The sequence below is a fragment of the Perca fluviatilis genome, chromosome 24 (genome assembly GCF_010015445.1).
Source record: "Perca fluviatilis chromosome 24, GENO_Pfluv_1.0, whole genome shotgun sequence".
NCBI lineage: Eukaryota > Metazoa > Chordata > Actinopteri > Perciformes > Percidae > Perca > Perca fluviatilis.
Window position 1 is genome coordinate 15,855,068 of NC_053135.1, and position 27,539 is coordinate 15,882,606.

At 40.4% G+C, this 27,539-nt stretch overlaps 2 protein-coding genes across 5 annotated transcripts in view; both read left to right on the forward strand.

Moving 5' to 3' along the window:
- The window catches only part of LOC120554235 (gastrula zinc finger protein XlCGF8.2DB-like), a 147,610-nt gene extending 146,538 nt beyond the window's left edge, over positions 1–1,072 (forward strand). For both annotated transcript variants that reach the window (XM_039793002.1, XM_039793001.1), the window contains one exon: positions 1–1,072. This exon is cut by the window's left edge. In XM_039793002.1, coding sequence (XP_039648936.1) covers positions 1–269 — 269 coding nt within the window. In that variant the 3' untranslated portion in view covers positions 270–1,072.
- LOC120554228 (histone-arginine methyltransferase CARM1-like) overlaps positions 1–26,247 on the forward strand; it is a 26,747-nt gene extending 500 nt beyond the window's left edge. The window contains exons 1-16 of one of the 3 annotated variants that reach the window (XM_039792986.1): positions 6,172–6,264; positions 6,412–6,508; positions 7,080–7,170; positions 8,253–8,375; positions 8,456–8,613; positions 9,277–9,381; positions 11,192–11,302; positions 13,027–13,204; positions 13,901–13,991; positions 18,600–18,681; positions 22,365–22,450; positions 23,520–23,609; positions 24,520–24,657; positions 25,160–25,249; positions 25,828–25,907; positions 26,067–26,247. In XM_039792986.1, the coding sequence (XP_039648920.1) occupies positions 6,413–6,508; positions 7,080–7,170; positions 8,253–8,375; positions 8,456–8,613; positions 9,277–9,381; positions 11,192–11,302; positions 13,027–13,204; positions 13,901–13,991; positions 18,600–18,681; positions 22,365–22,450; positions 23,520–23,609; positions 24,520–24,657; positions 25,160–25,249; positions 25,828–25,843 (1,455 nt within the window). In that variant the 5' untranslated portion in view covers positions 6,172–6,264; position 6,412 and the 3' untranslated portion in view covers positions 25,844–25,907; positions 26,067–26,247. Of the gene's footprint in view, positions 1–6,171; positions 6,265–6,411; positions 6,509–7,079; positions 7,171–8,252; positions 8,376–8,455; positions 8,614–9,276; positions 9,382–11,191; positions 11,303–13,026; positions 13,205–13,900; positions 13,992–18,599; positions 18,682–22,364; positions 22,451–23,519; positions 23,610–24,519; positions 24,658–25,159; positions 25,250–25,827; positions 25,908–26,066 lie in introns of those variants that run through there. The other 2 variants (XM_039792985.1, XM_039792987.1) reach the window with 2 other exon arrangements.
- Positions 26,248–27,539: the final 1,292 nt, after the last annotated feature.

Sequence of the window (27,539 nt, forward strand, 5' to 3'; positions counted from 1 at the left end):
TCCACACCGGAGAGAAACCATTTAGCTGCTCAGTCTGTAAGAAAGCTTTTGCAGAGAGTGGAAATTTACAGGCACACATGAGAATCCACACAGGAGAGAAACCATTCAGCTGCTCAGTTTGTAACAAAGCTTTTAGAAAAAGTGCCAGTTTACAGACACACATGATAATCCACACAGGAGAGAAACCATTTAGCTGTGTGGAGTGGAGCTCCAGTATGGAACACCAGCAGAGAACCTCAGTCATGTTTGAACACTCGAAAAATGAATGAGTCTCTTAAGGTTACATGATATTTCATACTGTCTGGGTCATGAAACGGTCTCAAATACAGTCATTAAAATGTTAAGCTTTTAAACATTTCTTAAATAAGATTTTGACAGGTTTTAAAAATTGATTGGATTAAGAAGTTAATCTTACTGTGGGGTTCCATGGGACTCTATAGTATGAAGGCAATGACTGATTTTGTTCTTGGCTCTTCCTTAACTTCAGAAGAAGAAACAACTCTACTACATCTCTCAGCAGGGGGGGGGGGTGTCCAGATCAGCTCTCTGTTAAAGCGTGGCCTACTGAAAGTAGCCTGACACAGACATTCTTCTCCAGCTGATGACACGAGTGTCCGTGTCAGTGCTTAGAGTGCACCAGTTGGTATCACTGACTTGGACAAATTCTGCCAGCTAACCGGAAACAACTGAAGAACGAAAGAAGTTAGCACCAAGTCAACTACGAGGACTGAAGCTACCAGCTTCCTCCAGCCTGCACGATTGGAATACAGCACAACAGAGACTGCATAGCAATAGCGGCTAAGCAAATCTTTAAACTGTTTAACTCCTGTTAATGTAGATTCATTGATTTGATTTAATGCCATCCAGACCTATATTGTTGTAATGTTTGTTTAGTCAAGTTATTGGATAAACACCCTGCTAAGTTCATGTTAGTTTAGGCTTCACAACGACGCATAGTCATGCACATCTGTTAAGGAAAAACCATAGACTGTATATTAGTGGACAAAGCATCCAGTTCGGCGAAGTGCTGCAAATGCGGAAGTGCCTTAAACCTGCATTCTATCTGAATTCGAGCAGGGGGAGACGTGCGGTTGCAAAAGGAGGTCGGTTTCTGTAGAAGTCTATGAGAAAGTGACCCACTTCTCACTTGATTTATTACCTCCGTAAACATTTTCATAATGAGTTTATGGCCTCAATCGCTAGTTTTAAGTCTTCTGCAACACAGGATAAAATCGGCGATAAAGCAGGGGGTGTTTTAGGGCGTGGCTATGATGTGATTGCCAGTGAAAGTGTGTAACATAACGTGGCTCCTCCCTCACTCCTCCTTCTCGTCTAAAATCATCACATCCACAACCAGGATTGCTGCGCCTGTAACGGCAAACTCGACGAGCCATAGCAGATCTCCACAAACCAAGTCAATGGGAAAAACTCAGGAGCAGCACAACTCCTTTCACATATGTGAAGAATGTTCGGGACATTTTGATGACTTACGCAGAAGTATTTAATGAACTTAATTGAGTAGACAATTAAGTAGGCAGTACTGTTTAACCGCAGTGTTATTGTGCAGTGCCGACCCAACTCGTTTAAGTTCCTGTCTTCTTAAGGTGTATTTAAACTCATGCTGGTGGCGATAAGTTTAGCTGAATTTTAAAGGTAAACTAAGACAGCAGGTGCCTAAAACACAAATGCTAAAACTAGTTTAACCTATCTCTGTCGGGGAAGTATGCAAATGTGCTGCAGGCCCACTGACCTCCAAAAGGAGACAGTCTTCACACAAAACATTCCTGTATCATACAGCTGTCTACGCTCCTTGAATCTGTAGAGAGACAAACATCATTATATATGAACAGGTTTGGTTATTACTATTAATATATTTTCACATTTTCCACTGGGCACATCTGTGCTGCGTACCAGTTTTGATCTGTCCTCCGCCACGCGCCATACCACACCAGGAGCGTCTCAAAAGTGGAGTGTCTTGACTGCCCGGCTCGCATGTTATATTGTCTCTAATTTGTACTTAACAGTACAATCGTGTTTATTAAGCTAGTATCTACCTTCCACTCCAGGCACTCCTACAGTTAAACTCCATGTCTTCCTTTTTCTGGTGATGTCCTTTTAAATAAGAACTGTGATTCCTATTATGTTTTTCCATCTCCAAGATGAATCTCTCGACGTCTGTGGTGGGTGCTGGGGTGTCTTTTGGTAAATTCCCTGGATACTCTCGCTGTTTCACTTCCCGGCTGGCTGTCAGAACCAAGGGGGTTAGCCAGCCTCCACAAAGCGTAGCTCTTATGGAGCCATTTTGATGCTAACAAACCATCACCCCCCGTTAACATCCCATTGACTGCCATTCATTTTGACGTCCCTTTGACAGCGAACAACTTTACATCTGAAGCGTTTAAAGACTCTATTTGTTCATTGTTTATTTCTAAAGAAACATGACAATGTATAAAAGGCTCCATTAACTTGTACCTCACGTTATGGCTCCGTAGCAGATGTTTTTTGTAAAAATAGGCTAACGATTGTGTCATAACCATGCGACTTACTGTCGCATAGTAGAGGAATTACCATACAGTACAGGAGAAGCTCGCAGGCAGTTTCGACTTACATTAGCTGTTGACTAATGTTAACAAGCATTTTATTTAGCAATAATTAGCCTGTGCCTATGTTATCTCCTTACATATACCTACACTCTCCGTCTCTGCAAGATTGGGAATGATTGAGGTTCCTCTTGGCACAGCTATCAGAAGATTTACAACTCTGACAGGTTGCTCACGTCGGCAAGCTCAGTTTGCAGCTGTACAGTAACGCTCAGCCATCACCGGAAAAGTGCTTCTAATAGCCTTCATTGGTCTCCGTCCAGAGCAACGGGATCTGTTGGTCCATTTATTTTACTGTCTATGTGCCGATTGGCCCATGGCTCGCGTGAAACTAGACCTGGCACGTATCTTTAATAGAGCAGACAGCCACTTCTGGGACGCGTTGTGGCGAGGCTGGTGGAATATCAAGCATTGACTTGAATGACTGCGATTGCTTGCGGGGCCGCGGCGCATCCGGAACACAGCGCAGACTTGCCCAATGTAAAATAGGGGTTAGACTGGCCGAATATTCTCGTCCCCTGACCTGTGACTTATGAATGACCTGATTTTCTCTAAGCTTTCCCTTTGTCTCATCCAGGGCCATTTCTAGGACTTGCGGAGGTTCAGGTTTAGCCCGGTTCTGTTTAAATAAACTGAATCCAATGCAAAACCATGATTTCCTTGCCCAGCTTGCTAATAGCCAGTTTATGTTCAGTTTGTAGATGCTAGTTAGATGGCACCAACATTTGCCCTAATCACAGCTGGCTTGGCAACCCAAAGCCATAGGTGTTGTTTCCAGATTTGTGGGGTGACTTATGATGTGGGGGGGTCTGGGGGGTCCTCTGCCATAAAATTTGAGCATTAAACAATTTCCTGCATTCTAATGAATTTGTATGCATGCACCTATTTCTACCTTTTTCTGAATCAATTTGTGCTGGAAATATCTTTATGTAAAGTGAAACATAGGTAATATATAATGGAATATAATGCAGTAAGGTTCTGACATTCTGTATTTCTTTTCAAATAGTTATCCTCCTGTAGATTGACTTTTCTAACTATATCTGGAGACAAAGATAACATAACTGGAACTTCAAACAAAACCATTAGTATTGCGCTCCTGAACTTTTTGCTGCCTACATTTAAAATTACATTCGGGGGGAACGCTGAAGGCCAGGAAAAATGACCTGCCGACACCGATGGTCTCATCATACAATACATGGTATTTCTGTAAATTCCACCACAACATCCTCCTTCCTAACCTGGCATGTAAACTTGCACAGACTGACTTTTAACATCAAGACCTACACACTTTATTGTAAGCAAACCTCCCTGCCTTACAGCTTTTGATTTGACTCAGACATAGAACATGCCACGAGAAGACTCAAGCATACTTTTTAAATGTTCTCTGTCTGGGCCATATTAATGTTTCTGGATGTGTTGTATGGCTTCCCCCACCAGGTTGTGCCTTTGGGTAAGGTAGAAACTTTTGAAGCACAAGTATTAGCAGTGTGGTGCTGTATATTCTAATACATAGGGTGAGATCTTAAATAAAGCTTCAGTCAACAAAGTCTTTTAAGTATTTATTCTTTGTGCAAAGAAGATTCAGTTCATCAAAAAGAAAGAAATCACTCACTTATTAAACCTCTTTAGGGAGGTGATGAGCCAGCTCCCAAGGCCAAGAAGGAACAGGGAGGTAGAGAGAGCCAGTTTACCAGTTTTTGTACAGCTAAAAGCCACATTTAGCATTAGGAACATTAGTTTTGTTGGAGAACGTTAGCCAGGGATTAAAGTTCTCCATCGCTAGACTGATTTCCGTCAATTTGATTTTAGAAATGCCATATCTGAGATCGATGCAGATCCGATGAGAAAAACTTGTGTGTGTGTGTGTGTGTGTGTGTGTGTGTGTGTGTGTGTGGGTGGGGGGGTTGAATGACGTTCACAAAGTTACACATTTCGTTTGCAAAGGTCTTAAATTATGTCTTGTCCTTTCGTAGGATGAAATAATTACCGTAACCGCCTAAATAAATGCAACGTCCTAAATAAATGCTATGTGTGTGTGTGACAATTTACTCCGTGTGACTGGGATGCGATGATAGCTCAGTTCACAATGACAAAACACACAGATCACTTTGGTCTTGTCAATGGAACCGTTTGGCAACTTTTTTAAAGTAAACTTACCATTCAGAATCTTATTGGCATCCATTTCGGCGTCTCGCGCTCACCATCCACTCAAAACGTAACCTTAGCCTACTACTCTTTGGCCGGCTCGCAAGCCCAAACAAGTGTGTGCGGCGTGCCTGTTGTGTTTCCGGTCTAGCTAGATCCAGTGTGGTGTTGTAGTTTTCTAACGTTACTAGTTGTTGCAACAGCATGTGAAAAAAAACTACAAAGTTTGCTAGGCCAAAAAGAACGTTAATCTTGCGATAAAAAAATTGACGACGTTAAAATGGGTTTGCATTAACGCTGTTAATAATGCGTTTAACAGACAGCACAAATATAAACACATGAGCATCCACAGGAAGGATGAGGAGGAGGAAGAGGAACTTCGACATCAAATTCGACACCGCGGTTTCTTTGGTCCTACCGAGTGTGAAGTCGACTGAATGAACGATTCTTGAGATGTGCCAACGACAATCAAACAGACAGAGGTTCCTTACTTCATAGTTAGACAATGCTGCTTTAGTGCTACGTTTTGGCCAAATGTCTCCAAATTTGTCATGTTCACTCAGACATCATGTCTACACATTTCCACCAAATGTGGTGCAAAAGCAGATTAGTATATATATATATATATATATATATATATATATATATATATATATATATATATATATATATATATATATAAGCCCTGCCCATAGCATTGAAGCACTTTAAAGGACTGCTATAGCAAAACTGTTAAAAGAAACTCTTTCTGGCTTGGTCCAGAGAGCTTTTTGGTGATGATGCTCCAAATTTGTAGGAGTAGTGAGACTGATTAGGACTAGGGCTGTCAGTTGATTAAAATATTGAATCATGATTAATGGACTGGACTTTGCCATCATGAACCAGGCTGCAAAGTAACCCTATAAGACAAATGTTCCTCGTCTGTTTCCGTCCACTGAAAGTGCTGTGTTGACATGCTCAGATTATTATTCTGTTATTATCAAGTGTCTGATTACATTATGGAAAGGATCCCTACAGAGATTAACCATTTTGTTAAATAGTAAGATAATTTGGTTTAACATGAAACAGCCCCAAATTCACCATTGCCCAATATACCAGATTAAACATGGATCCATTTCAAAATTCTACTCACCATCTACAAATGTCTAAACAACTTTGCGTGCAGATAGCATAGCGCCAGACATGGATTGGCCATCGGGAGTACCGGGAGATTTCCCGGTGGGGCGGTCTATTTGTGTATAATTGGGCTGCGGCTGCACTCTGGGTGAAAACCTTTTGTCTTTTTGTTTTTTATCTGCCCATAAAGAGAAGAGAGCTCACAACATTGGCCCTTTTGTGTTGTCTTTTAGACGTGTTTGTCGTCCTTTTGTTGCTTTTTTTGATGTTTTTATTGCTTTTTAATTTTTTTTCGCTTTTTCCCCCGAGATTGGAGGCAACAAAAATATTGCGTCCAATCTGGAAACGAAATCCTGAGTCTTGCCAGAGTTGGGGGGCGCTCCCGTCGTCTCAACCATTTGGTGTAAGGTGGTTCTAGTGAGTCTGTTTCAAGTTTTCTGTCCCTGTTTAACTTGTGTTCCCCTCTCTAATCCTTCCTCCATCCCTCCTCCCCTTTTCCCCCCACCTCCATCCTCTCCTCTTTCTTCTCGAGGATGGTTTCACACGGCAGAATGGAGGAGAGGAGTGAGGAGTGTTTCTCTGTCCGGGTTTTCACTTTGCAGGAAAAGCATCTGGCGGCGGACGAGGACATGGACACACATGACCAGGTACACACGCTCTACTTAAATCCCTTTTACAATATAAACAAACCTGCTTTAGCTCTTCTTTATCACATCAGATGCATTTAAAGTTAAACTTCTGCACTTCTAATGTGTCCAGCTCTGAAACTAATCTGTTCACTGCAGTTTGAGTGCATAAAAGGCTCAAAATCCAAAAGGAATGAGAACACAGAAGCATGCCAAGTTAAAGTGCACATATGAACTAAAGTAGTCCCTGCGATCAGCTGGAACCTCATTTCTAAAATGTCTTGCTTAAAATACATAGAATTTACAATATATGATTGAATTAATTGATTGAAATTTGTTTTACCTGTCTGCAGTAATTTATTATTAGGCTAACATTTTTGTTTTCACTTCATTCTTTTGTGTGAAATGTCCATGTGGACATGAACATTGTTTGGAAAAGTTTTTTCAACATGTTTGTCGCTTTTTTATGCTTTTGTTCATCAATTGAAAATTGAAAAGTGACATGTAATAAAACCATAATTGGGTTTAGAAATCAGTCTGTGTGACCGTGTTTCCGTGTCAGCGATGTAACCTGGTGTGTTGTGCTCGGCAGCAGGTCAGTGTGTGCAGACAGCGGGCCGAGCAGGAGCTCTGTGTGATCCTCAGCACGCGGCCAGAGGCTCAGCAGCTTACTGTGCATGATGGTAGAGACACACACACACACACACACACACACACACACACACACACACACACACACACACTGGCGGTTCTAGACCATTTCAAATGGAGGGGTCAGGCTGTGGCTATATGCAATTTTAGGGGTACCAAATACATGTTATGCATAAGTGTTACATACCACTAAACCTCCATAGGTTTGGTTCTACAAAACGACTAACACTACACATCTAACAATAAACACAAGAATACTCATTCAGTGTTAACTTACATTTTATCTACCACTTCACATGAATAATATGTATAATAATGTTGGGGTTAAAAATGGATGAAAATATTTGCCACAGTTAGAGGGGTCGAGGCTTAATATTATGGGGGCACTGGCCACCCTTGCAAAACAGCTGCACAGATTTACATCAGAACGAAGGAGCTGCTGTTCCATCAAAACAATCGCAATCTTTCCTCCCAAGTCATGAACTCTTTATAGAAAGACCTTCATCCCGTTACGCCAAGGAACGCCAAAAATGTCGGAAAAAAGCGTCAAAAATGTTGCAAAAAGCCTAAAAACTTTACAAAAATGATACAAATAGGGTCAACAAATGCCAAAAAAAGTTGAAAAAGCACCAAAAATGTCTACAACACTACAAAAACATCAGACAAAACGCCAAAAAACTCGGAATACATGCCAAAATTGTCAGAAAAAATCAGGAAAAAGTTTGATTAAAAGCCTTAAAACATGTAGAATAATGAGCCAATTATGTCAAAAACGCCCAAAACATTGTCTCCACATACACACATGCCATGTTTTCTTATTTAGAGATTAGCATGAACAGAGAATGTAGTACTGGAAACAATATTCATAGTTTGGATTAGAACCAAACCATGTGAGGTTAAAGCTCATAATATTCAAAATATTCAGTTTCAGTTAAAAATTCTGCATTCAAATGTACACAAACATGATTAGAAAATTGTATTTGAGTATTAATAACAAACGTCATTTCGCAATGTTATAGGAAAACATAACAGGGAACACGGAACAGCAACACACAGGGAATGGTTTAAGCCAATCAAACAGGAAATAACAAAACTGAAACTGATTTGTGTCCAGCCAACAGAACACTCTTCCAGTTCGCCGTTTCCAAGGAGACGGATTGCTGCCAGGTCGGAGGACAGTCCTTCCTGTTTACCGTCGGCAAGCTGAGTCTCCTTCTGCGGTTCAAAACTCCAACTGGTTTGTACAGAATACATTAATATCTGCTGATCATCCTGGGAATTATGAGTTAAAATGTCCTGTCTTTTCTGACCCTGCAGATATGAAGAACTTCCAGCAGTTATTGAAGAGAGGGGAGGATGGAGGGGCTGGGAAAGGTTGCACAGAAGGAGACGAGAGAGGAAAGCAAACACCTTCTAGGAGACATCCCACTGTGGTCGAATCCAGGGCTGAAAATGTCCCCACACAGATCTCCCAGGTCAATCTTTCTGACTTTGCAGCAGGGGCGGGGCCAGACGGTGTAATGGTTGGGGTCTAATCCGAGTCCGGTGGCATGCAGCTAAATCAATTATTTTTTTTAAAGATATTTGATAACAGAATGTCTAAAATCTAAACACAATTTAGAAAAAATAACATGATATTAGATAAAAACATCCTATTGACATCTTTTTCAATTTTGGCACTTTTGTTATTGTGATTTTATTTTATTTTTTCGACAGTTTTGTTGCGGTTTTCGGTGTTTTCTGCACTTTTTCTGATGCTCTTTTCTTTTACTTTTGCTGCTTTTTTTACATCCTGTTTCATCATTCATCATTCTGAAACCAGAACACAACAAATTGAGTTGAGGATGACTCATTTCGCTCCAGCCACCTAAATAGAGGCAAAAACTGTCTGATGTTTCTATTTTAAGTTCCATAACATAGGTAGGGTTGCTCCATTGATTTGCCAGTCCAGTCAGAGAGACTTGTGGCGAAATGACACAAAGGAGAAGTTGTTTTCTCCAAAGCCCCGAATCTTTGAGGCTTTTTAAATATTTGTGGCTGGAGCCCCAGATGCTCTGCCCTTGCTTTGCAGGTGCAGGGACGAAATAGATTAGCTTGAACGAGAAGTTAAAATGCTTTTATTTTGTGTGTTTGCGTAGTTCCACAGCTGTCTGTCGCAGCAGCAGAGCCTGCTTCAGGACTACCTAAGGATCGCCACCTACCATCGAGCCATTTTAGTCAACGAGAGAGACTTCAGAGGCAAGGTGAATCAAACTTCACATCCACTTCACATAATGTCTAATGGTTGCATTTGTTTTGTTTGTTCGTTTCGGCAACGTTCAACAGCGAGCCAAAGCTGTGGACAAATGCGATGCAAGAGAAAACTGTTCTTGCATTGGTCAGACATCTTACCAGAAGAATTTACCTTTGGCCAGATTTCCTTCTTCCTTTATTAGCCAAAACAAATCCAATAGCGGGCCAAAGATGTAACCGCGAAAAACTTAACTCCCATTAACTTCACTTAGTTTCATCGGCTTTTACAAGAGCGCCAAAAACGTCGGGAAAAGCACCAAAAACATCGAAAGGAATGCCAAAGAATTTCGGGGAAAAAACGTTAAAAAAATGAATCAATAATGTCAAAAATGCCAAAAAATGTCAGAAAATAATCTTTAAAAAAGTGCACCAATAATGTCAAAAAAAAGCCAAAAAAGTTAAAAGAAATTTTGGAAAACAAAAAAGTTAAACAATGCACCAATAATATTAAAAAATTGTCAAATTTGAAAATGCACCAAAAATTATCTAATAAAACTTTGGAAAAAAGTCAGAATAAATGCCAAAAATGTTGAGCAAATGCCTTGAAAAAATTTAAAATAATGCGCAAATAATTACAAAAATGCAAAAAGAAACATTGTAAACGACTCATAGGGTTGTTTTTTTAGTCAGATTTCCGGCTTCATTTTTAGCCAGAACCCCTCCCCCCCAACCCCCCTTGATTGACGGAACTGTTTTGATCGTTTCCAGTTTCTAAAATGTGATGATTTTTCTGCATTGAGTACTTTTGCTTTTGACACCTTAAGTACATTTTCCTGATGGTACTTACATACTTTTACTTAAGTAACATTTTCAATGCAGGACTTTTACATGTACCAGAGTATTTTTACAGTGTGGTATCAGTACTTTTACTTTATGGGTGTAGTCAAGTCCACCTTTGTCGTGTCCAAGACTAGTCCAAGACCAGGACTGGTCGAGACCCAAGCAAGACCAAGTCCAAAGAGGTTCAAGTCCAAGACAAGACCGAGTCCAAATCAGAGACTCTATACCGAGACAGGAAAAAAGAATCCTCATCAAGACCACTTTCTTAGCTGTTCATAATTTATGTGATTTGAGAGACAGTTTATCTTCTACTTTAAGATAACTTTATTATTTGTAATGATCAAAAAGCAACTGCAGGGTAACGGATTATAGGATCAAATTAGGTCAAATATTTTAATTAAAATATAAAATGGAAATGTCCCCATTCTTGAACTTATTACTTGTTCTGAAGAATTCAGTGTACAAAGTGCTTGCTGACATTGTTTTCTGTGGCCAAAATGACAAGGATGGACACCTGATGTTTGAGGTATGTCATGCAGCCAGGCTTGTACCAGACAACCAATGTCGATGCCTGTTCTAGATGGATTTTGAATTAAACCAATACCTGTTTTCTGAACAATCGCGCTTCATCAATGGTTTTGTTTTGAAGGAGGATGTAACTTTAGAAAAAAAGCATATAGTGCTGGACTCGGTTGAGACCAACTAGAATATATGGCTGAGTCCGAGACAAGTCCGAGTCCAACTACCAACGAGTCAGAGACAACCAAAAAGCAAGTCGAGTCCGTGTCCGGACTCAAGTACCCACGTATAGAGGTTTACTCCTTGATGCAGCGGACCCGGGTTCGACTCCGACCTACGGCCCTTTTCTGCATGTCATTCCCCCCTCTCTCTCCCCTTTCCTGTCTTCTGCTGTCCTATCAAAATAAAGGCTGAAAATGCCCAAAAACTCATCTTAAAAAAGATTTCTTTGTGTCTCTGCAGGTGGTTCTGGACGTGTGTCGTGCTTCTGGTGTTCTGTCTTTCTTTGCAGTCCAGGCAGGAGCCAGTAGAGTGTATTTGGTCGAGTCCAGCCCTATGGCCAAGTTTACCCAGGTCAGTCCATCTGAAGACTTTATAATGTCAACTTTACCATAGTGTCAGCTCGGAAGCATTTGCCTGTTTTTGACGCTTTTAAATATGCTTTTGGTGCTTTTGTGTACATTTTTGGCACTATCCAAGGGTTATTTTTCTTTTTTTCCCCAACATTTTAAGTTGTTTTTTTCTACGTTTTTTACATTTTTTGACATCTTTGACTTTTAAGTCGCTTTTTCAGGCGTTTTTGTCGATCTCATGCCTCCGTCTTTGCTTTTTTGTTATGTCAGCTCTGATGTCCGCAGCTTTTTAAAGCTTTTTCTGTGCAGAAACTAAAGCTTTGTGTGAAACGAAGCTAAACTGTGAGCTCACACGCAGAGCCTGGAGAGGAAAGTTCTGTTTGTGTTGGCCTAGAAAGAGCCGAAAAAGAGAGAGAGAGAGACCACAATGCACAAGATAGCACACAGTGCATACATCACATGCAGAGCGTGGCATTCTGGGGAGTTAATGGGTCGCGGCACCATCTGGCCCAGAGTTCAGAAGGATAGGGGCTGCAGAGAGATGCTGAAGCTCACAGGACTGAGAACAGTTATGCAGGAAATGCAGTTATATATATATATATATATATATATATATATATATATATAAGTTTGACTTATATAACTTTTTTTACGTTTGACCCTTTCTTTTTGGCCCTTATTCCGAAATTTTTGCCGCTTTTATGACATTTTTGTTGCTTTCAACGTTGTTGTCCCTTTTTCTGATGTTATTCTCACTTTCTTCGACATGTTTGTAACTATTTACATCTTTGATGCTGTTTTTGAAGTGTTTTTCCAATGTTTTTGTAAAGTTTTTTCTTTGTAAAGTTTTTGGCCCTTTTTTGACAATTTTCCTCGCTTTTTTCGACCTGTTCAAAAGATCCAACTAAGATCTGTTGTTGAGACTTTGGAAATACTAGTTTAATGCTACTTAGGCATTCTGTATACGTGACAAAGAGTAGCACACACTGATATAAATGGGGGTTATAGCTGCATGGAGTTAGATTTCCCTGCTCCACAGCAGCAGAAAGTGCTCTGAAATGTAAAGTCCCCATAACCCATATAGCACATGTGCCCGGCCTCTTGCAGATGTTGCTGCAGATCCGGCCCGCATCTAACTTTAGGTTCACAATCAATTTTGGCCCTGCCTAGTTGTGCGCCAAACCAAAAAGATGGGAAACTGCAATTACGCGACACTCAGAGTAGATTTTGGCAGATTTGCTGACTTTTAGACTCAGACATTTAAAAGACAGTTTGCCCATATTTTTGCCGTGGTTGTCGCTTTTGTTTTAGACATTTTTGACTTAAAAAAATAGAGAATTGTAATTCTTTTGTCTTTTCTGTTGCTTTTTTCAACTTTTTCAACTTTTTTTTCAAGTTAGTTTTTACATTTTTGGACGTTCTTTTTTAAGGTTTTTTTTGACGCATTTCAAAATTTTTAAGCCCCTTTTTTTGACATTTTTGTTGCTTTTCTCAATGTTTTTGTCACTTTTTTTACATCCTAGTTTTGTAAAGATTTTTAGGCAATCTGTTATTAAATATCTTGAAAAATGTATATAGCTGTTGTAAATGGAGCATGACCCCGGACCCCCCTCTAGATTTTGGCTGAGCCCCCAATGTTTACATTGTTGGCTCCAACCCTGCAGAATCACTTCCTTCTCTTGTCTTCCTGTAATCTGAGTAAGGATGTGTGTGTCTCCTGTGTAGATCCTGGTCCACAGTAACCGTCTATCGGAGCGGATCAGCGTCCTGGAAGGGGAAGTGGACGAGATCAGTTGTCCTGACATGGTGGACGTCATTGTCTCTGAGCCGATGGGATACATGCTGCTCAATCAGAGACTCATGGAGAGCTTCTTGCGAGCCAGAAAATGGCTCAAACCCAACGGTAGGAAGAAAATAGAAACACGTCAGAAAACCTCCAAATCCAATGTTTGAATAATGCAATAAATACACGCTTTCTTTTTCTCAGTCTTTCCCCTTTTACTGTCGCTAACATTAGACGAAAACGTCGAAAGAAGCGACAAGAATGTCGAAAAAGGCAACTAGAGTCGACAAAAAACGGAAACGGCGACAGAAGCTTTGAAAAAAGCAAGTGACGTGTCGAAAAAAACTTCAAAAGCGTAAAAAATGTCATAAACGTTGAAAGAGTCCACTACAGCACAAACAATTTTGGGGTTTTAAAAAGCAACATTTTTTTTAAAAAAGCAACCACAAACATTCGGGGAAAAATGCAAAAAGAAATGGGAAAACAGGGTCAGAAACATTGAAAAAATAAACAAATAATCAGAAAGAAAATAGAATGTTACAACTATGTTTGTCCCAAATGATGTTTAGATTTTTTGGCATTCTGTTGTCAGATATCTTGAAAAATAGTTTATATAACTGCTGTAAAGAGAGCATGACCCCAGGATTGGGCCGAGCCCCCAATGTTGACGTCTGGCTCCACTCCTAGTTTGTGTCTCTGACTGTATTTCTCTCTCTCTAATGTTTTCTGTCTCTTTCGCTGTTCATTTAGCTCTCTCTTTCTCTCTCTCTCTCTCTCTCTCTCTCTCTCTCTCTCTCTCTCTCTCTCTCTCTGCAGGTCTGATGTTTCCCTCGTTTGGAGATCTTCATCTGGCTCCCTTCAACGACGAGCAGCTCTACCTCGAACACTACGCACGAGCGAGTTTCTGGTTTGGGCACACGCATGCATGCGCACGCATAACTCCATGCATGAGGACACAAACACACTGACTTTCTGTCTATCCCCTCAGACTCTGTCTCGCTCACGCAGACACACATGTTCAGGGCTTGACCTCAGTCAGCTATGTTTCCTGTTGGGTGTAAAACGCTTGGGTTCAGGTCCAGTCCTGACTCACAGCAGAAATGTGTGTGTGTGTGTGTGTGTGTGTGTGTGTGTGTGTGTGTGTGTGTGTGTGTGTGTGTGTGTGTGTGTGTGTGTGGACGTGTGCGCATAGGGGTGGACACAAAACAGGGGGTCTGGGGGGGTCCTCCGGCAGAATAGTTTTTCCGACGTTTTTCCTGCATTTCTACATACATTTAGGGACCATGGTAATACAAAGTCCAGGAAATAATTAAGTTGATCATAATGATAAATTCTACCAGAAAGAATAGGCTAGTACTAAACTATGTATGAGATGAAGGTGTCTTACTTTCTTAAGGATCCCATCGCCAAGACTTGAGAGAATCATTTTCTAAAGTCAAAATGTGTTTACCATTATTGTTTTGTGTGTTAATAAAATTCAAATAATGTGAGATTAAAGGTCCTATGACATGCTGCTTTTTGGATGCTTTTATATAGGCCTTAGCGGTCCCCTAATACTGTATCTGAAGTAAATGTAAATGGACTGTTTTTATATAGCGCTTTTCTAGTCTTAACGACTACTCAAAGCGCTTTAACATAGTACAGGAACCATTCACCATTCACACACATTCATACACTGTGGCCGAGGCTGCCGTACAAGGTGCCACCCATCAGATAAACATTCACACATGTTTATACTCCGATGGCGCAGCCTCGGGGGCGACTCGGGGTTCAGTGTCTTGCCCAAGGACACTTCGGCATGGAACTGCAGGGCCAGGGATCGAACCACCAACATTCCAATTGGTAGGTGACCTCTCTACCACTTAGCCACAGCTGCCCCAAGTCTCTTTTATATAGACCTTAGTGGTCCCCTAATACTGTATCTGAAGTCTCTTTTATATAGGCCTTAGTGATCCCCTAATACTGTATCTGAAGTCTCTTTTATATAGACCTTAGTGGTCCCCTAATACTGTATCTGAAGTCTCTTTTATATAGACCTTAGTGGTCCCCTAATACTGTATCTGAAGTCTCTTTTATATAGACCTTAGTGATCCCCTAATACTGTCTCTTAAGTCTCTTTTATATAGACCTTAGTGGTCCCCTAATACTGTATCTGAAGTCTCTTTTATATAGACCTTAGTGGTCCCCTAATACTGTATCTGAAGTCTCTTTTATATAGACCTTAGTGGTCCCCTAATACTGTATCTGAAGTCTCTTTTATATAGACCTTAGTGGTCCCCTAATACTGTATCTGAAGTCTCTTTCCCGAAATGCAGTCTTGGTGTAGAATTACAGCCACTAGAGCAAGTCCCACAATGAGCTTTCCTTAGGATGTGCCATTTCTGTCTGTAGCTTTAAATGCTATTGAGGAGGAGGGGGCAAGGTGGAGGTTGGGGGTGTGGCCTTGACCAACTGCCACTTTGCTTGTTTGCAAGCCATGATGTCTCTCTCTCTTTCTCATGGGCGGGCCAAATTCTCTTGGCGGACAAGGCAGAGAAAGGGGAGGTAACTTTCCCCCTTATGACCTCATAAGGAGAAGAGTCCAGATCGGCCCATCGGAGCTTTCATTTTCTCAAAGGCAGAGCAGGAGACCCAGAGCTTGGTTAACACAAATCGCCATTTCTAGCCACTGGGGGACCATAGGCAGGCTGGGGGAACTCATGTTAATGTTAAAAAAACTCATAAAGTGAAATGTTCATGCCATGGGACCTGCATCAATCTGATACAAAAACAAGAGGCCAGATCTATGAAGAATCTATGCTCTTGTAAACAATGGTGTGTGCTTGTAAAGCAATTTACCCATAAACACATCGTTTGTATGGATATGAATGGTGATAGTGGGGCAGAACAGTCACACCCACAAAGCATGGTAAAGGAGAAGGGGGTTAAGTTCACAAATGGTCAAAACACAAAATCAACTACATTCCAAGAAATATATCCGTAAAATAACAGAAAAATGATCTGGCAGCTCATTACCCGACTTTGTCCTGTACCTTAAAAACGGAAATTTCGTGTGTAGCTTTACAGAAATTTTTTTTAAAATCTCACACAAAGCTGCTCAGTTAGTAACGTTCTGAAATGAAATCTGTTCTTTAATTAATTAAAAGCTTTTTTTCTGGCACTTTTGAGGCTCGTTGCGATGCTTTTTTTCAACGCTTTTTTGATGATTTGGTCGCTTTTTTATGCTTTAAAGGTGCAGTAAGACTTATAAAACTAACTTTCTGTCATATTTGCTGAAACTGACCCTATGTTTAAGTAGAACTACATGAAGCAGGTAATAAAAAAATAAAATAAAAATCCGGCTCCTCTGGGACCACCTACAGCCTGTAGTGCGATTTGCAAAAATCCACCGCTCCCTGTTCAGATGCACCAATTAGGCCGGGGGGGTGTCTAACTGTGTATCAATCACTGCTCACGCACACACATTCATTCTCCCTTGTGGGGGGAGGGGCTTAGGAGACCGTTTTGGGCTTTAGCAGAAATGGGGGAGGGACTGAGAAGTTGTCGATGTTCAAACTTTTTGGCTAGGTCCTGGATCTTCACAATCCTACCTACTGCACCTTTAAACTCTTTTTGACACTTCTTACTCTCGCTAATCCAAGTGCTGGTTAATCGTTTAACGGTGTTGTGGACAGCTCACTACTTTAGTGCTCGGAGCACGGATAAAGGTCCTGTCAACAATCCGCAATGTAAATAAATAGAAATACAACTGTTAATACACAGATATTTCTTAGTGTGTAGAGCATACATTTGAGTCAAAGAAATATAGCAAAAGTGGTTACCAGTGTTAAACTTGTTTATTTTCTATCTATAAGAGGTAGAGTACAGGGTATTGATCAACTTGACAAATTTCTACCAGGGTGGATAATAATATTGCATTCCATTTACCTCGGAACTCGAAAGCCAGAGCTGGGAATGACGTCACCCGAGTTGAATGCGTTCCATTTACAAGTCGGATTTTCATTGTTTTTATCAGCTCTAGCCCGGTTAGCCATTGTAAGCAATGCCAGTTTATAACAACGCATTGCGCTGTTTTTGTGCATACAAACAGCGTAGCATCATGTCCACTGATAGAATATGGACAGCACTGTGTGTACGACTGATTTAATGATACACAAATAAGACGGAAGTGTGTATGACTGTTATGTTACTACAGCTTTCACAACTGTTGATGCACGGAGCAGCCATGTTGGATTTTTAGCTCGGGGTGCTACTCAGCGGTGGTCTGAGTTCCGAGCACGGACATCCGAGGTCAGGGGGCGTGCTTCCCGAGTTTGACCTCGGAAAATCCGACTTCCAAGTACAAATAGAACGCACTATGAGGATGCATTCTATTCTAACTCTCCCTTCATCCCTATTAACAACCCTGGCTGAGTCATTATCATATTGAGTCTAACATTAAAAGTGCTCATGTTATGCTTTTTGGCTTTTTCCCTTTCCTTTATTTTGCATGTTATAGGTTTACAAAGTGAAAAAGCCCAAAGTCCACCCTAAAGGGGCTTACCATCTTCCAGAGAAAACACTGTTCACAAACTGCTCCAAACAGCTCTATTGTAGAGCCCCTATGCTTCCGTGACGAATGTGCGTCACTTTGCAGCACGTCATAATGCTCACCTAGCTACTCGGTAGCTAAAACGGAGAGCTCAACACACAGGGTGAAAAGAGGAGCTGCAGCAATACAATTGCAGCACAACAAAAATATGGTGTTTTTTGAAAATTAAACCATGTAAACCTAGTCTGATATCACCTCTAAATTCAATTATGATCCTGAAAATGAGCATTTTATGTGCACTTCAAACTAGCAGCCTAAGAGTCTGCTTATCATACATTGCTGAAAGAAAATGCTGCGGTTTAAAGTGGACTCGTTCTCATGGTACACAGAATGTTCTACATTGAATATTTAGTATAGAGGATCTTTCAATTTAGTTTATAATCCGAATTTACCTAGTAACAGTGTATGTTAATGTTAGCTCAGTCAACCTTAGACGGAAAATATGATTATCCAGAGCTAATTTACTGAATCAACCAACCCACATCTGCTTTCTTTCTTATAATACACAACAATGAAGTCATCGGCTGCTGTTACTGGTGTTTCATTTTTATTATTACGTAGTGCCGAGACCACGATACCTGCTCATTAGAAGTTTCTATCGGTTAGTGAACTATTTTTAAAGTGTGCATGCAACGTGCCTGGACGCGGGCAGGTAGGCTAGGGTGGACATGTCCACGCTGTCCCCAATGGAAATTGGTGTGTGTGTGCAGTGTTGTTATGTAACAAAGTACAAATACTTTAGAATAGAATACTTAGAATTTTCACGTATCTTTTCTTTACTTAGTTATTTCGAATCCCGGAAACTTTTACTTTTACTCCACTACATTTCCTACAATAACGTGTACTTTTACTCCACTGAAAAAAGGAACATAAAGAGACTAAAATAGTAGACTCAAACTAATGCGATCCCTGTTGGTTCTCCAGGCAGCAGAGAAACCTCTATGGAGTGAACCTGAGTGCTCTTCACAGCGCTGCAGTGGACGAGTTCTTCAGGCAGCCCATAGTGGTATGTTCAGCAAAACACCCTTCACTTCTTTTTTTTTTTTTTTTTTGTCAAGTCAACTTTATTGTCAATTCTGCAATATGTGCCATACATTCAGAGCAATTGAAAATAGGTTTCTCTCCAACCCATGGTGCAATAAGGACACATACAATAAGTATAATATAAAAAAAGATAAGAACTATATATACAAATAAAATAAAGAAAGATAAGTTATATAGACAATTAAAAAGATAAGTAATATGTACAATACAGTAATACATTCTAAATAGTGCAATGTAAGGCAAAATCAAACAGTACAGAAAACTAAATATATCCTGATTGGGGGCTTCAGAGTCCAGAGTTCTTGGGGGCAGAGGGGAGGGGAGGGAGAGAGGGGAGGGTGTTGAGCTTCCTGACAGCCTGGGAAATGAAGCTGTTCTCAAGTCTGGTGCAACAGGCTTGGATGCTGCGTTACCGTCTCCCAGCTGGCAAGAAGCTGAAGAGGCTGTGTGAGGGGGTGGCTAAGGTCACCCACAACGCCTGTTGCTTTGTGGGTGCTTTGTTGGTAAATGTCCAGGAGTGAGGGGAGTGGGACACCAATGATCCACCCAGCAGCCTTCACTATGCGCTGCAGGGTCTTCCGGTTGGAGGCTGTGCAGCTCCCGTACCACACAGTGATGCAGCTGGACAGGATGCTGCAACAAAATGACATCACGTCCTACTGGAGATCTCAAAGTTTCTAAAGACACAAAAGACAAAGTACAGTGGGGAAAAAAGTATTTAGTCAGCCACCAATTGTGCAAGTTCTCCCACTTAAAAAGATGAGAGAGGCCTGTAATTTTCATTATAGTTACACTTCAACTATGAGAGACAAAATGAGAAAAAAAATCCAGAAAATCACATTGTAGGATTTTTTATGAATTAATTGGTAAATTCCTCTGTAAAATCAGTATTTGGTCACCTACAAACAAGCAAGATTTCTGGCTCTCACAGACCTGTAACTTCTTCTTTAAGAGGCTCCTCTGTCCTCCACTCGTTACCTGTATTAATGGCACCTGTTTGAACTTGTTATCAGTATAAAAGACACCTGTCCACAACCTTAAACAGTCACACTCCAAACTCCATTATGGCCAAGACCAAAGAGCTGTCAAAGGACACCAGAAACAAAATTGTAGACCTCCACCAGGCTGGGAAGACTGAATCTGCAATAGGTAAGCAGCTTGGTGTGAAGAAATGAACTGTGGGAGCAATTATTAGAAAATGGAAGACATACAAGACCACTGATAATCTCCCTCAATCTGGGGCTCCACGCGAGATCTCACCCTGTGGGGTCAAAATGATCACAAGAATGGTGAGCAAAAATCCCAGAACCACACGGGGGGACCTAGTGAATGACCTGCAGAGAGCTGGGACCAAAGTAACAAAGGCTACCATCAGTAACACACTACGCCACCAGGGACTCAAATCCTGCAGTGCCAGACGTGTCCCCCTGCTTAAGCCAGTACATGTCCAGGCCCATCTGAAGTTTGCTAGAGAGCATTTGGATGCTCCAGAAGAGGATTGGGAGAATGTCATATGGTCAGATGAAACCTAAATATAACTTTTTGGTAAAAACTCAACTCGTCATGTTTGGAGGAGAAAGAATGCTGAGTTGCGTCCAAAGAACACCATACCTACTGTGAAGCATGGGGGTGGAAACATCATGCTTTGGGGCTGTTTTTTTGCAAAGGGACCAGGACGACTGATCCGTGTAAAGGAAAGAATGAATGGGGCCATGTATCGTGAGATTTTGAGTGAAAACCTCCTTCCATCAGCAAGGGCATTGAAGATGAAACGTGGCTGGGTCTTTCAGCATGACAATGATCCCAAACACACCACCCGCAAGTACGAGGAGGGCTTCGTAAGAAGCATTTCAAGGTCCTGGAGTGGCCTAGCCAGTCTCCAGATCTCAACCCCATAGAAAATCTTTGGAGGGAGTTGAAAGTCCGTGTTGCCCAGCGACAGCCCCAAAACCTCACTGCTCTAGAGGAGATCTGCATGGAGGAATGGGTCAAAATACCAGCAACAGTGTGTGAAAACCTTGTGAAGACTTGGAGAAAAAGTTTGACCTCTGTCATTGCCAACAAAGGGTATTTAACAAAGTATTGAGATGAACTTTTGTTATTGACCAAATACTTATTTTCCACCATAATTTGCAAATAAATTCATTAAAAATCCTACAATGTGATTTTCTGGATTTTTGTTTCTCATTTAGTCTCTCATAGTTGAAGTGTACCTATGATGAAAATTACAAGCCTCTCTCATCTTTTTAAGTGGGAGAACTTGCACAATTGGTGGCTGACTAAATACTTTTTTGCCCCACTAATATATATATATATATATATATATATATATATATATATATATATATATATATATATATATATATATATATATTAGGGCTGTCAATCGATTAAAAAAAATTAACTAATTAATCGCACAATTTGCTGTAGTTAATCGCGATTAATCGCATTTTTAAATTGAGACTGAAGCTTGTAGTAATGGATATTTAAATAATGCTAAATCACATAACTTTACAAATATGAAGAGAAAACAAACAAGGAAAGGTTCTGCTAAGTTCAGAATGTTTAATATCTTTCAGAACAACAGCAGCAACAATTTGGCTTATTTAGTCCTGCTGAAGGCTGCTGAAACGGCTAGAAACTGTCCGACTTGAGAGCAGATTTTTGTCACCACCCCCAATATTAGCCACATACCTAATATACCATATTCTGAATAATATATATATATATATATATAGAATATAAATTACAATCTAGGCAGTACTTAATATCATAAATATTATAATATACATAGTGTTTAATCTGAATGACTAAGCAAAGCACATATATCTAAACACAGAAATGCACATCAATATCAATGTTACACATTAAACCAGTAACCCAAAACCACAAAGGTGTATGTTTGCCTAAAGGGAAAACATTGAGTGTAGTTTTAGATAGCGACGCTGTGCACAGCAATCCATTACCAATGTAAAGCGATTGACTACATTTCCCTTCCAGCACCGCAACCAGGAAGTAAGCTTGTGTGACAGTGAGGACGCCCAATTTCAAACATTTACTGGAATATAGTCACGGATACTCTCGAAGTCGACAGCGTTAAACATCAGACTGCAAATAAGGTTTTATCAGCGTGACCAACGTAACAGTTATCAAGCAAACAAATCGCGACGTACATTACGCGTCGGCGCACAGCACGAGCGATGTAGCGAAACAGCAGCTTACCGGTGGCGCATCTCTCCTGACGAGAAAATATCGGAACTAGTACTCGGTCCCGTTTATAGCCCGTGCTCATTCATTTCTGGATTCTAACACATCATCTTTTTTCTCTTTTGGGATCTTACTGGTCCATGTTTCAACTCTTGACTGGCCCGTAGGCCTACTTCAATCAGGTAAATCCCTCCTAGAGTAGCGCCGCCTGCTCTTATGGAGACGTATTACGTTTCTCAGCCGCCACATGAAGTAAACAAACACAGCTGCATTCATTTCGTTAATTTTTTTTAACGAGTTAAATATAAAAAAATTAACGCAAAAATTAACGCGTTAATTTTGACAGCCCTAATATATATATATATATATATATATGGATTCCACTTTAATTTGATTTTGCAAAAATTATTCTTCATGTAATTTGTTTTTGTTTTTCAGGACACATTTGATGTGCAGATCCTGATGGCCAGGTCTGTGAAGCACTGCATCAACTTCATGGAGGCTAAAGAAGAAGATTTACAGCGGTCAGATGCATAATCACCAGAGATTTGACTTTTCAGGCTTTTTCTTTTTGTAGCTTTTTCGACATTTTTCTTGCTTTTTTCAAAGTTTTCGTCTTTGTCACCGTTGCTGCCAGTGTGGACGTGAATGTGAATCAATCTTAAGCCCAGTTCAGACCAAAGATTAATGTGACAAGTTGAACTGTTGAACTGTCTCCTTTCAGTGCAGTGTAGACCTCCCAGTTTACACCAATGAGACACGTTGTATCATCTGCATAAAAACGACTCTCTCAGCGTTTCCGTGGGATCTTAAAAAGTCTGAAAAAGTCAAACATTTCTAAATTGAAGGCCTTAAAAAGTCTTAAATTCACTGAAGTATTGTCTTCTAGGTCTTAAATTATTTTCAACAGGTATTCATTTTCCTACGTCAATGTAACGCTACCTCTTTTTAATTCCGTGGTGTTGTAGTTCTTTCTGTCGCAAATAGAATTTGCTGTATTACGACAACAAATGAGACCAAAATGCAACTTATATTGCAGCCAATCTAGACACCTGTCCTATAATGCGAATGAGGAAATCAGGGAATTGTTTCAGACAATTTGTTTTTGATGTTGTGATATACAGTAGGTCTTAAATTTCGTTCATAAAGGTATTAAAAAGGTCTTGAAAAATTCTTAAATTTGATTTGGTGAAACCTGTAGAAATCCTGCTCTCCGTACGTTCTAGACTTTTTTTGTAGCTGTATATTATTTGACCTTTTTTTTTTTCAATGTTTTTGTCGGCACTTTTTTCATCGTTCTTGTCTTTTCAACATTTTTGATGCTTTCTTTAATGTTTTTGTTGCTTTTTCAACGTTTCTGTCGCTTTTTCAGTGTTTTTGTTGTTTTTCCATAATTTGTCCCCTTTTTGAATGTTTTTTGACACTTTATTTTGACATGTTTGTGGCTTTTTTCAACATTTCTGTCACTTTTTGACATTTATGACTGAGGCTAGTGATAGTGAGACCCTTGCTATTGCTGCATTTCAAGTACTAATTCAAATAATGATTCAAAATGCAGAAAAGCTTCCTGAGACTTGTGTTTGATTCTTCCAGAATAGAGATCCCCTTTGTGTTTTCCCTGCTGCAGCCTGGTCTGGTCCACGGACTCGCCTTCTGGTTCGACGTGGCCTATTTGGGATCCAAGTAAGAAATACACAGCTGTTCTAGTTTGACATATTGTGTTGCATTGATCGATCCATGGCGTTTTTCCGACATTTCTGGCCATTTTTTCTATGCTTTTTTTGTTGACATTTTGCACATTTCTCTAAGGTTTTGGCGCTTTTTCTGACATTTTTGACAGAAATGGAGAACGTTTTAATAGAATTTTTACATCCATGTTTCTGATGCATTACTTCAAAAGGCACGCAAAACGTGGAGGGAAACACATGTCGAAAAAAGCGACAAAAATGTTGAAAAAACACTCACATTTGTCGAAAAAAATATCCCAAAAATGACACATGTAACAAGCGTAAAAAAATGGACAAAAACGTTAGAGCGACAAAATGGCGAAAATGAAATTGTTGTAGTTGGAAAAAGTGACAAAAACTTTACAAAAAACTGACAAAAAATAGGAAAATGTGACAAACATTTTTTTTCACTGCTTATGTATTCGCAAGTTTTGTTATTATCTTTATGTTGCTTTTTTGACGGTTTTGTCCGGTTTTTTAAAATGTTTTTGTCGCCTTTTCCAGACACTTTTAAGCTTGTTTTTTCCGCTATTTTGCGGCGTTTTTTTTGTTTTTGTTGCTTTGTTCAACTTTTTTTCACGCTTTTTTTGGACGCGTTTGAGTTTAAGTTCCATAACATAGGTGGGGTTGCTACATTTATTTGCCGGTCCAGTCAGAGAGACTGGGGGGAAGTGACACAAAGTTGAAGTTACTTTAAAACACTCAAAGGTTCAGGGCTTTGGAGAAAACAGAAGACACCCTGTAGCACGTGTGCAAAACATACTTGCACTGTCTCAAAAAAAAGGATGCTGTTTGGAGACCTACAGGGAAGGAAAGATCTTATACCAACGAACATGCCATCAGATTTGTTTTACCTGTCTGTGCAGGTCGACAGTGTGGCTGTCCACGGCGCCCACAGAGCCTCTGACCCGCTGGTATCAGGTCAGATGTTTGCTGCAGACGCCGCTTTTCGCCAAGCTGGGACAGACTCTGTCTGGGACTGTCCTGATGGACGCCAACAGCAGGTACACCGGCGCTGCCAGCCAGCCTGCTCTCCGACATGTTTCCCTCTGAACCAGGGGCGGGGCCAGACGCTGTAATCACTGGGGGCGGGGCCAGACGCTGTAATCACTGGGGGCGGGACCATACGTTGTTATCATTGTGTTGCTTTTTCCGACGTTTTTGTCTGTTTTGTCGCTTTTTCTGACATATTTGAGATTTTTTGGCAGTTTTCTGATGCTATTGACACTTTTTCCGCACTTGTCAACGTTTTTATTTGATTTTTTCGACAGTTTTTTTGTCATTGCGTTTTTTGACGCTTTTGTCACCGCTTTTTTCAAAGTTTTTAAAGTTTTTTTAACGTTTTTTTTTTTACCTTTCTTGTTGCCGGTTTTACACCGCTTTTGCCGCTTTTTCTAACAGAGAAAACATTTGGGGCTGGAGCCCCAGAAGCTCGGCAATGCCTCGGAAATCCTTGTTTAGATCGTCTGTTTTTCGTTAGAATAATAATCTTTTCCCACGTTCCAGCCAGAGCTATGACATTCACATCACCGCCACAGTCGACCAATCAGGCTTCAGATCTGGAAACGTCCTGGACCTCAAGAACCCTTTCTTCAGGTAACTCCTTTATTTACCTCTCTGATAATTCAACAACAGAACCAGATGCTTTTAGGTTAAACTCCGGCACTCATTGATCAGTAATCTTCTGTAATCGCGCTTCAGCTAGAAGCCGACTTCGTGTCAAGGCTATTGTCGTAAGAGGCGGAGCCAGACGTTGTGAACATTGGGGACTCGTGCTCCATTTACAGCAGCTATATGAACTAGATTTCAACATATTTGATCACAGAATGCCTAAAAATCTGTAAAGCATTTGGGAAAAACATGAATTTGAAACATCCAATTTTTTCGCTTATTTGAAAGCTTTCGATTGTTTTTTGGCTGTTTTTTTTTAAACCTTTTTTTGAAGTTTTTGTCCTTTATTTTCCTGATGTTTTGTCGCTGTTTTGCCTTTCTTTTCAAAGTTTTGTCATTTTGTTGACGTTATGGACCCTTTTTCCAATGTTTTTATCACCTTTTCTGACATTTGCTTTTTCCGATGTTTTAGTATTAAAGTAGTGTTCGGCCTCTTTTAGTCCTCTTTGCTTTTCTGGCAAAAAAACATTTCAGTGACAACCAAAACTGTTTAAATTGTGCAGGATTTCGTCTTGGTAAAGACCCGCGGACCGTCGGAGACCGGGACGTCTCCCCTCCAGGATGAAGAGCGAGGATAACGGAGGTAAACCCTAAACATAGGAAACATAACCCCCGTCAACAAATGATCTAGAATCTATGCTTTCTAGGCCTTATTTTCGAAGTAATCCAAATAAGATTTCTTTTACTGTAGTGTCAAAAATCTGCATAGATGTAATGCTAATTATTCTCTCCATTACCCTAGGAGCCTCATCAGGAATCATCAGATGACTCCACACAACATAACTCAAACACATCGGTTCTGAACGTAACGCTCTGTTACCCTAACTCATCTTCAGAGGTGTGAACGTCAGACAGACGTCTGCTTGTACTGTATTCATACACGGAAATAAACCTGTAAAAAGTTCACTTAAACACATTAAAAAGACTTTGTATTTTTTTGTCGCTTTTTTCGACGTCATTGTCAGACTATGCAGTGTTTCTCTGCAGTTTTTTTTCTGCAGTTTTTCAACGTTTCTCTTGCTTTCTGCAATGTTTTTGTTGCTTTATTCAATGTTTTCTATCCCTTTTTTTCCCCTGTATGCACCACATTGACGGCCGATGTATTAGAACGCGGCTGGTCGCGTAGGGAGTTTTTTTTGGGGAGGATGGTAATGCGTGTTCCTTGGGAGTGTTTTAATCCAAATGTGAATGTGAATCTTTTACACTGCATGAAAAGTAGGATTTTTGACCCCGTAAACGCCCAGAAATCCCCCTAATTTTCAGCCTGTGAACGTCGCTTTCGGCTGTGCTACATATTGTCGGAAACGTTCCATGACGTATGTGGAGAGCTCCTGCGGAGGTGTGAATGGCTCTAATTAGCATATGAATAGCAGCGGCGCGCGCCAGGCCAGAAAGAATTTCCTCACTCACTATTGGATGAAACCACTACTTTTAAACAAGAAAAATCTCTCGTGATTGGTTGGCAGGCCTGTCATGGGTTAGGCTATTGGTCACCCTGGGCCATTATTATTATAATTAATTAAATATATATATATATATATACACACACTCTTGAACAAAATCTTTTGGCCTGTACTGTGTGTATATATATATACACAGTACAGGCCAAAAGTTTGGACACACCTTCCCATTCAATGCGTTTTCTTTATTTTCATGACTATTTACATTGTAGATTCTCACTGAAGACATCAAAACTATGAATGAACACATATGGAATTATGTACTTAACAAAAAATGGGGGAATTACTGACAACATGTCTTATATTTTAGATTCCTCAAAGTAGCCACCCTTTGCTTTTTTGATAGCGCTGCAAACCCTTGGTGTTCTCTCAATGAGCTTCATGAGGTAGTCACCTGAAATGGTTTTCACTTCACAGGTGTGCCTTGTCAGGGTTAATTAGTGGAATTTTTTCCCTTATTAATGGGGTTGGGACCATCAGTTGTGTTGTGCAGAAGTCAGGTTGATACACAGCCGACAGCCCTATTGGACAACTGTTAGAATTCATATTATGGCAAGAACCAATCAGCTAAGTAAAGAGAAACGAGTGTCCATCGTTATTTTAACAAATGAAGGTCAGTCAGGCAACAAGCAGAAGAGATTTGTTTGGGCCAAGAAACACAAGGAATGGACATTAGACCAGTGGAAATCTGTGCTCTGGTCTGATGAGTCCAAATTTGAGATCTTTGGTTCCACCCGCCGTGTCTTTGTGTGACG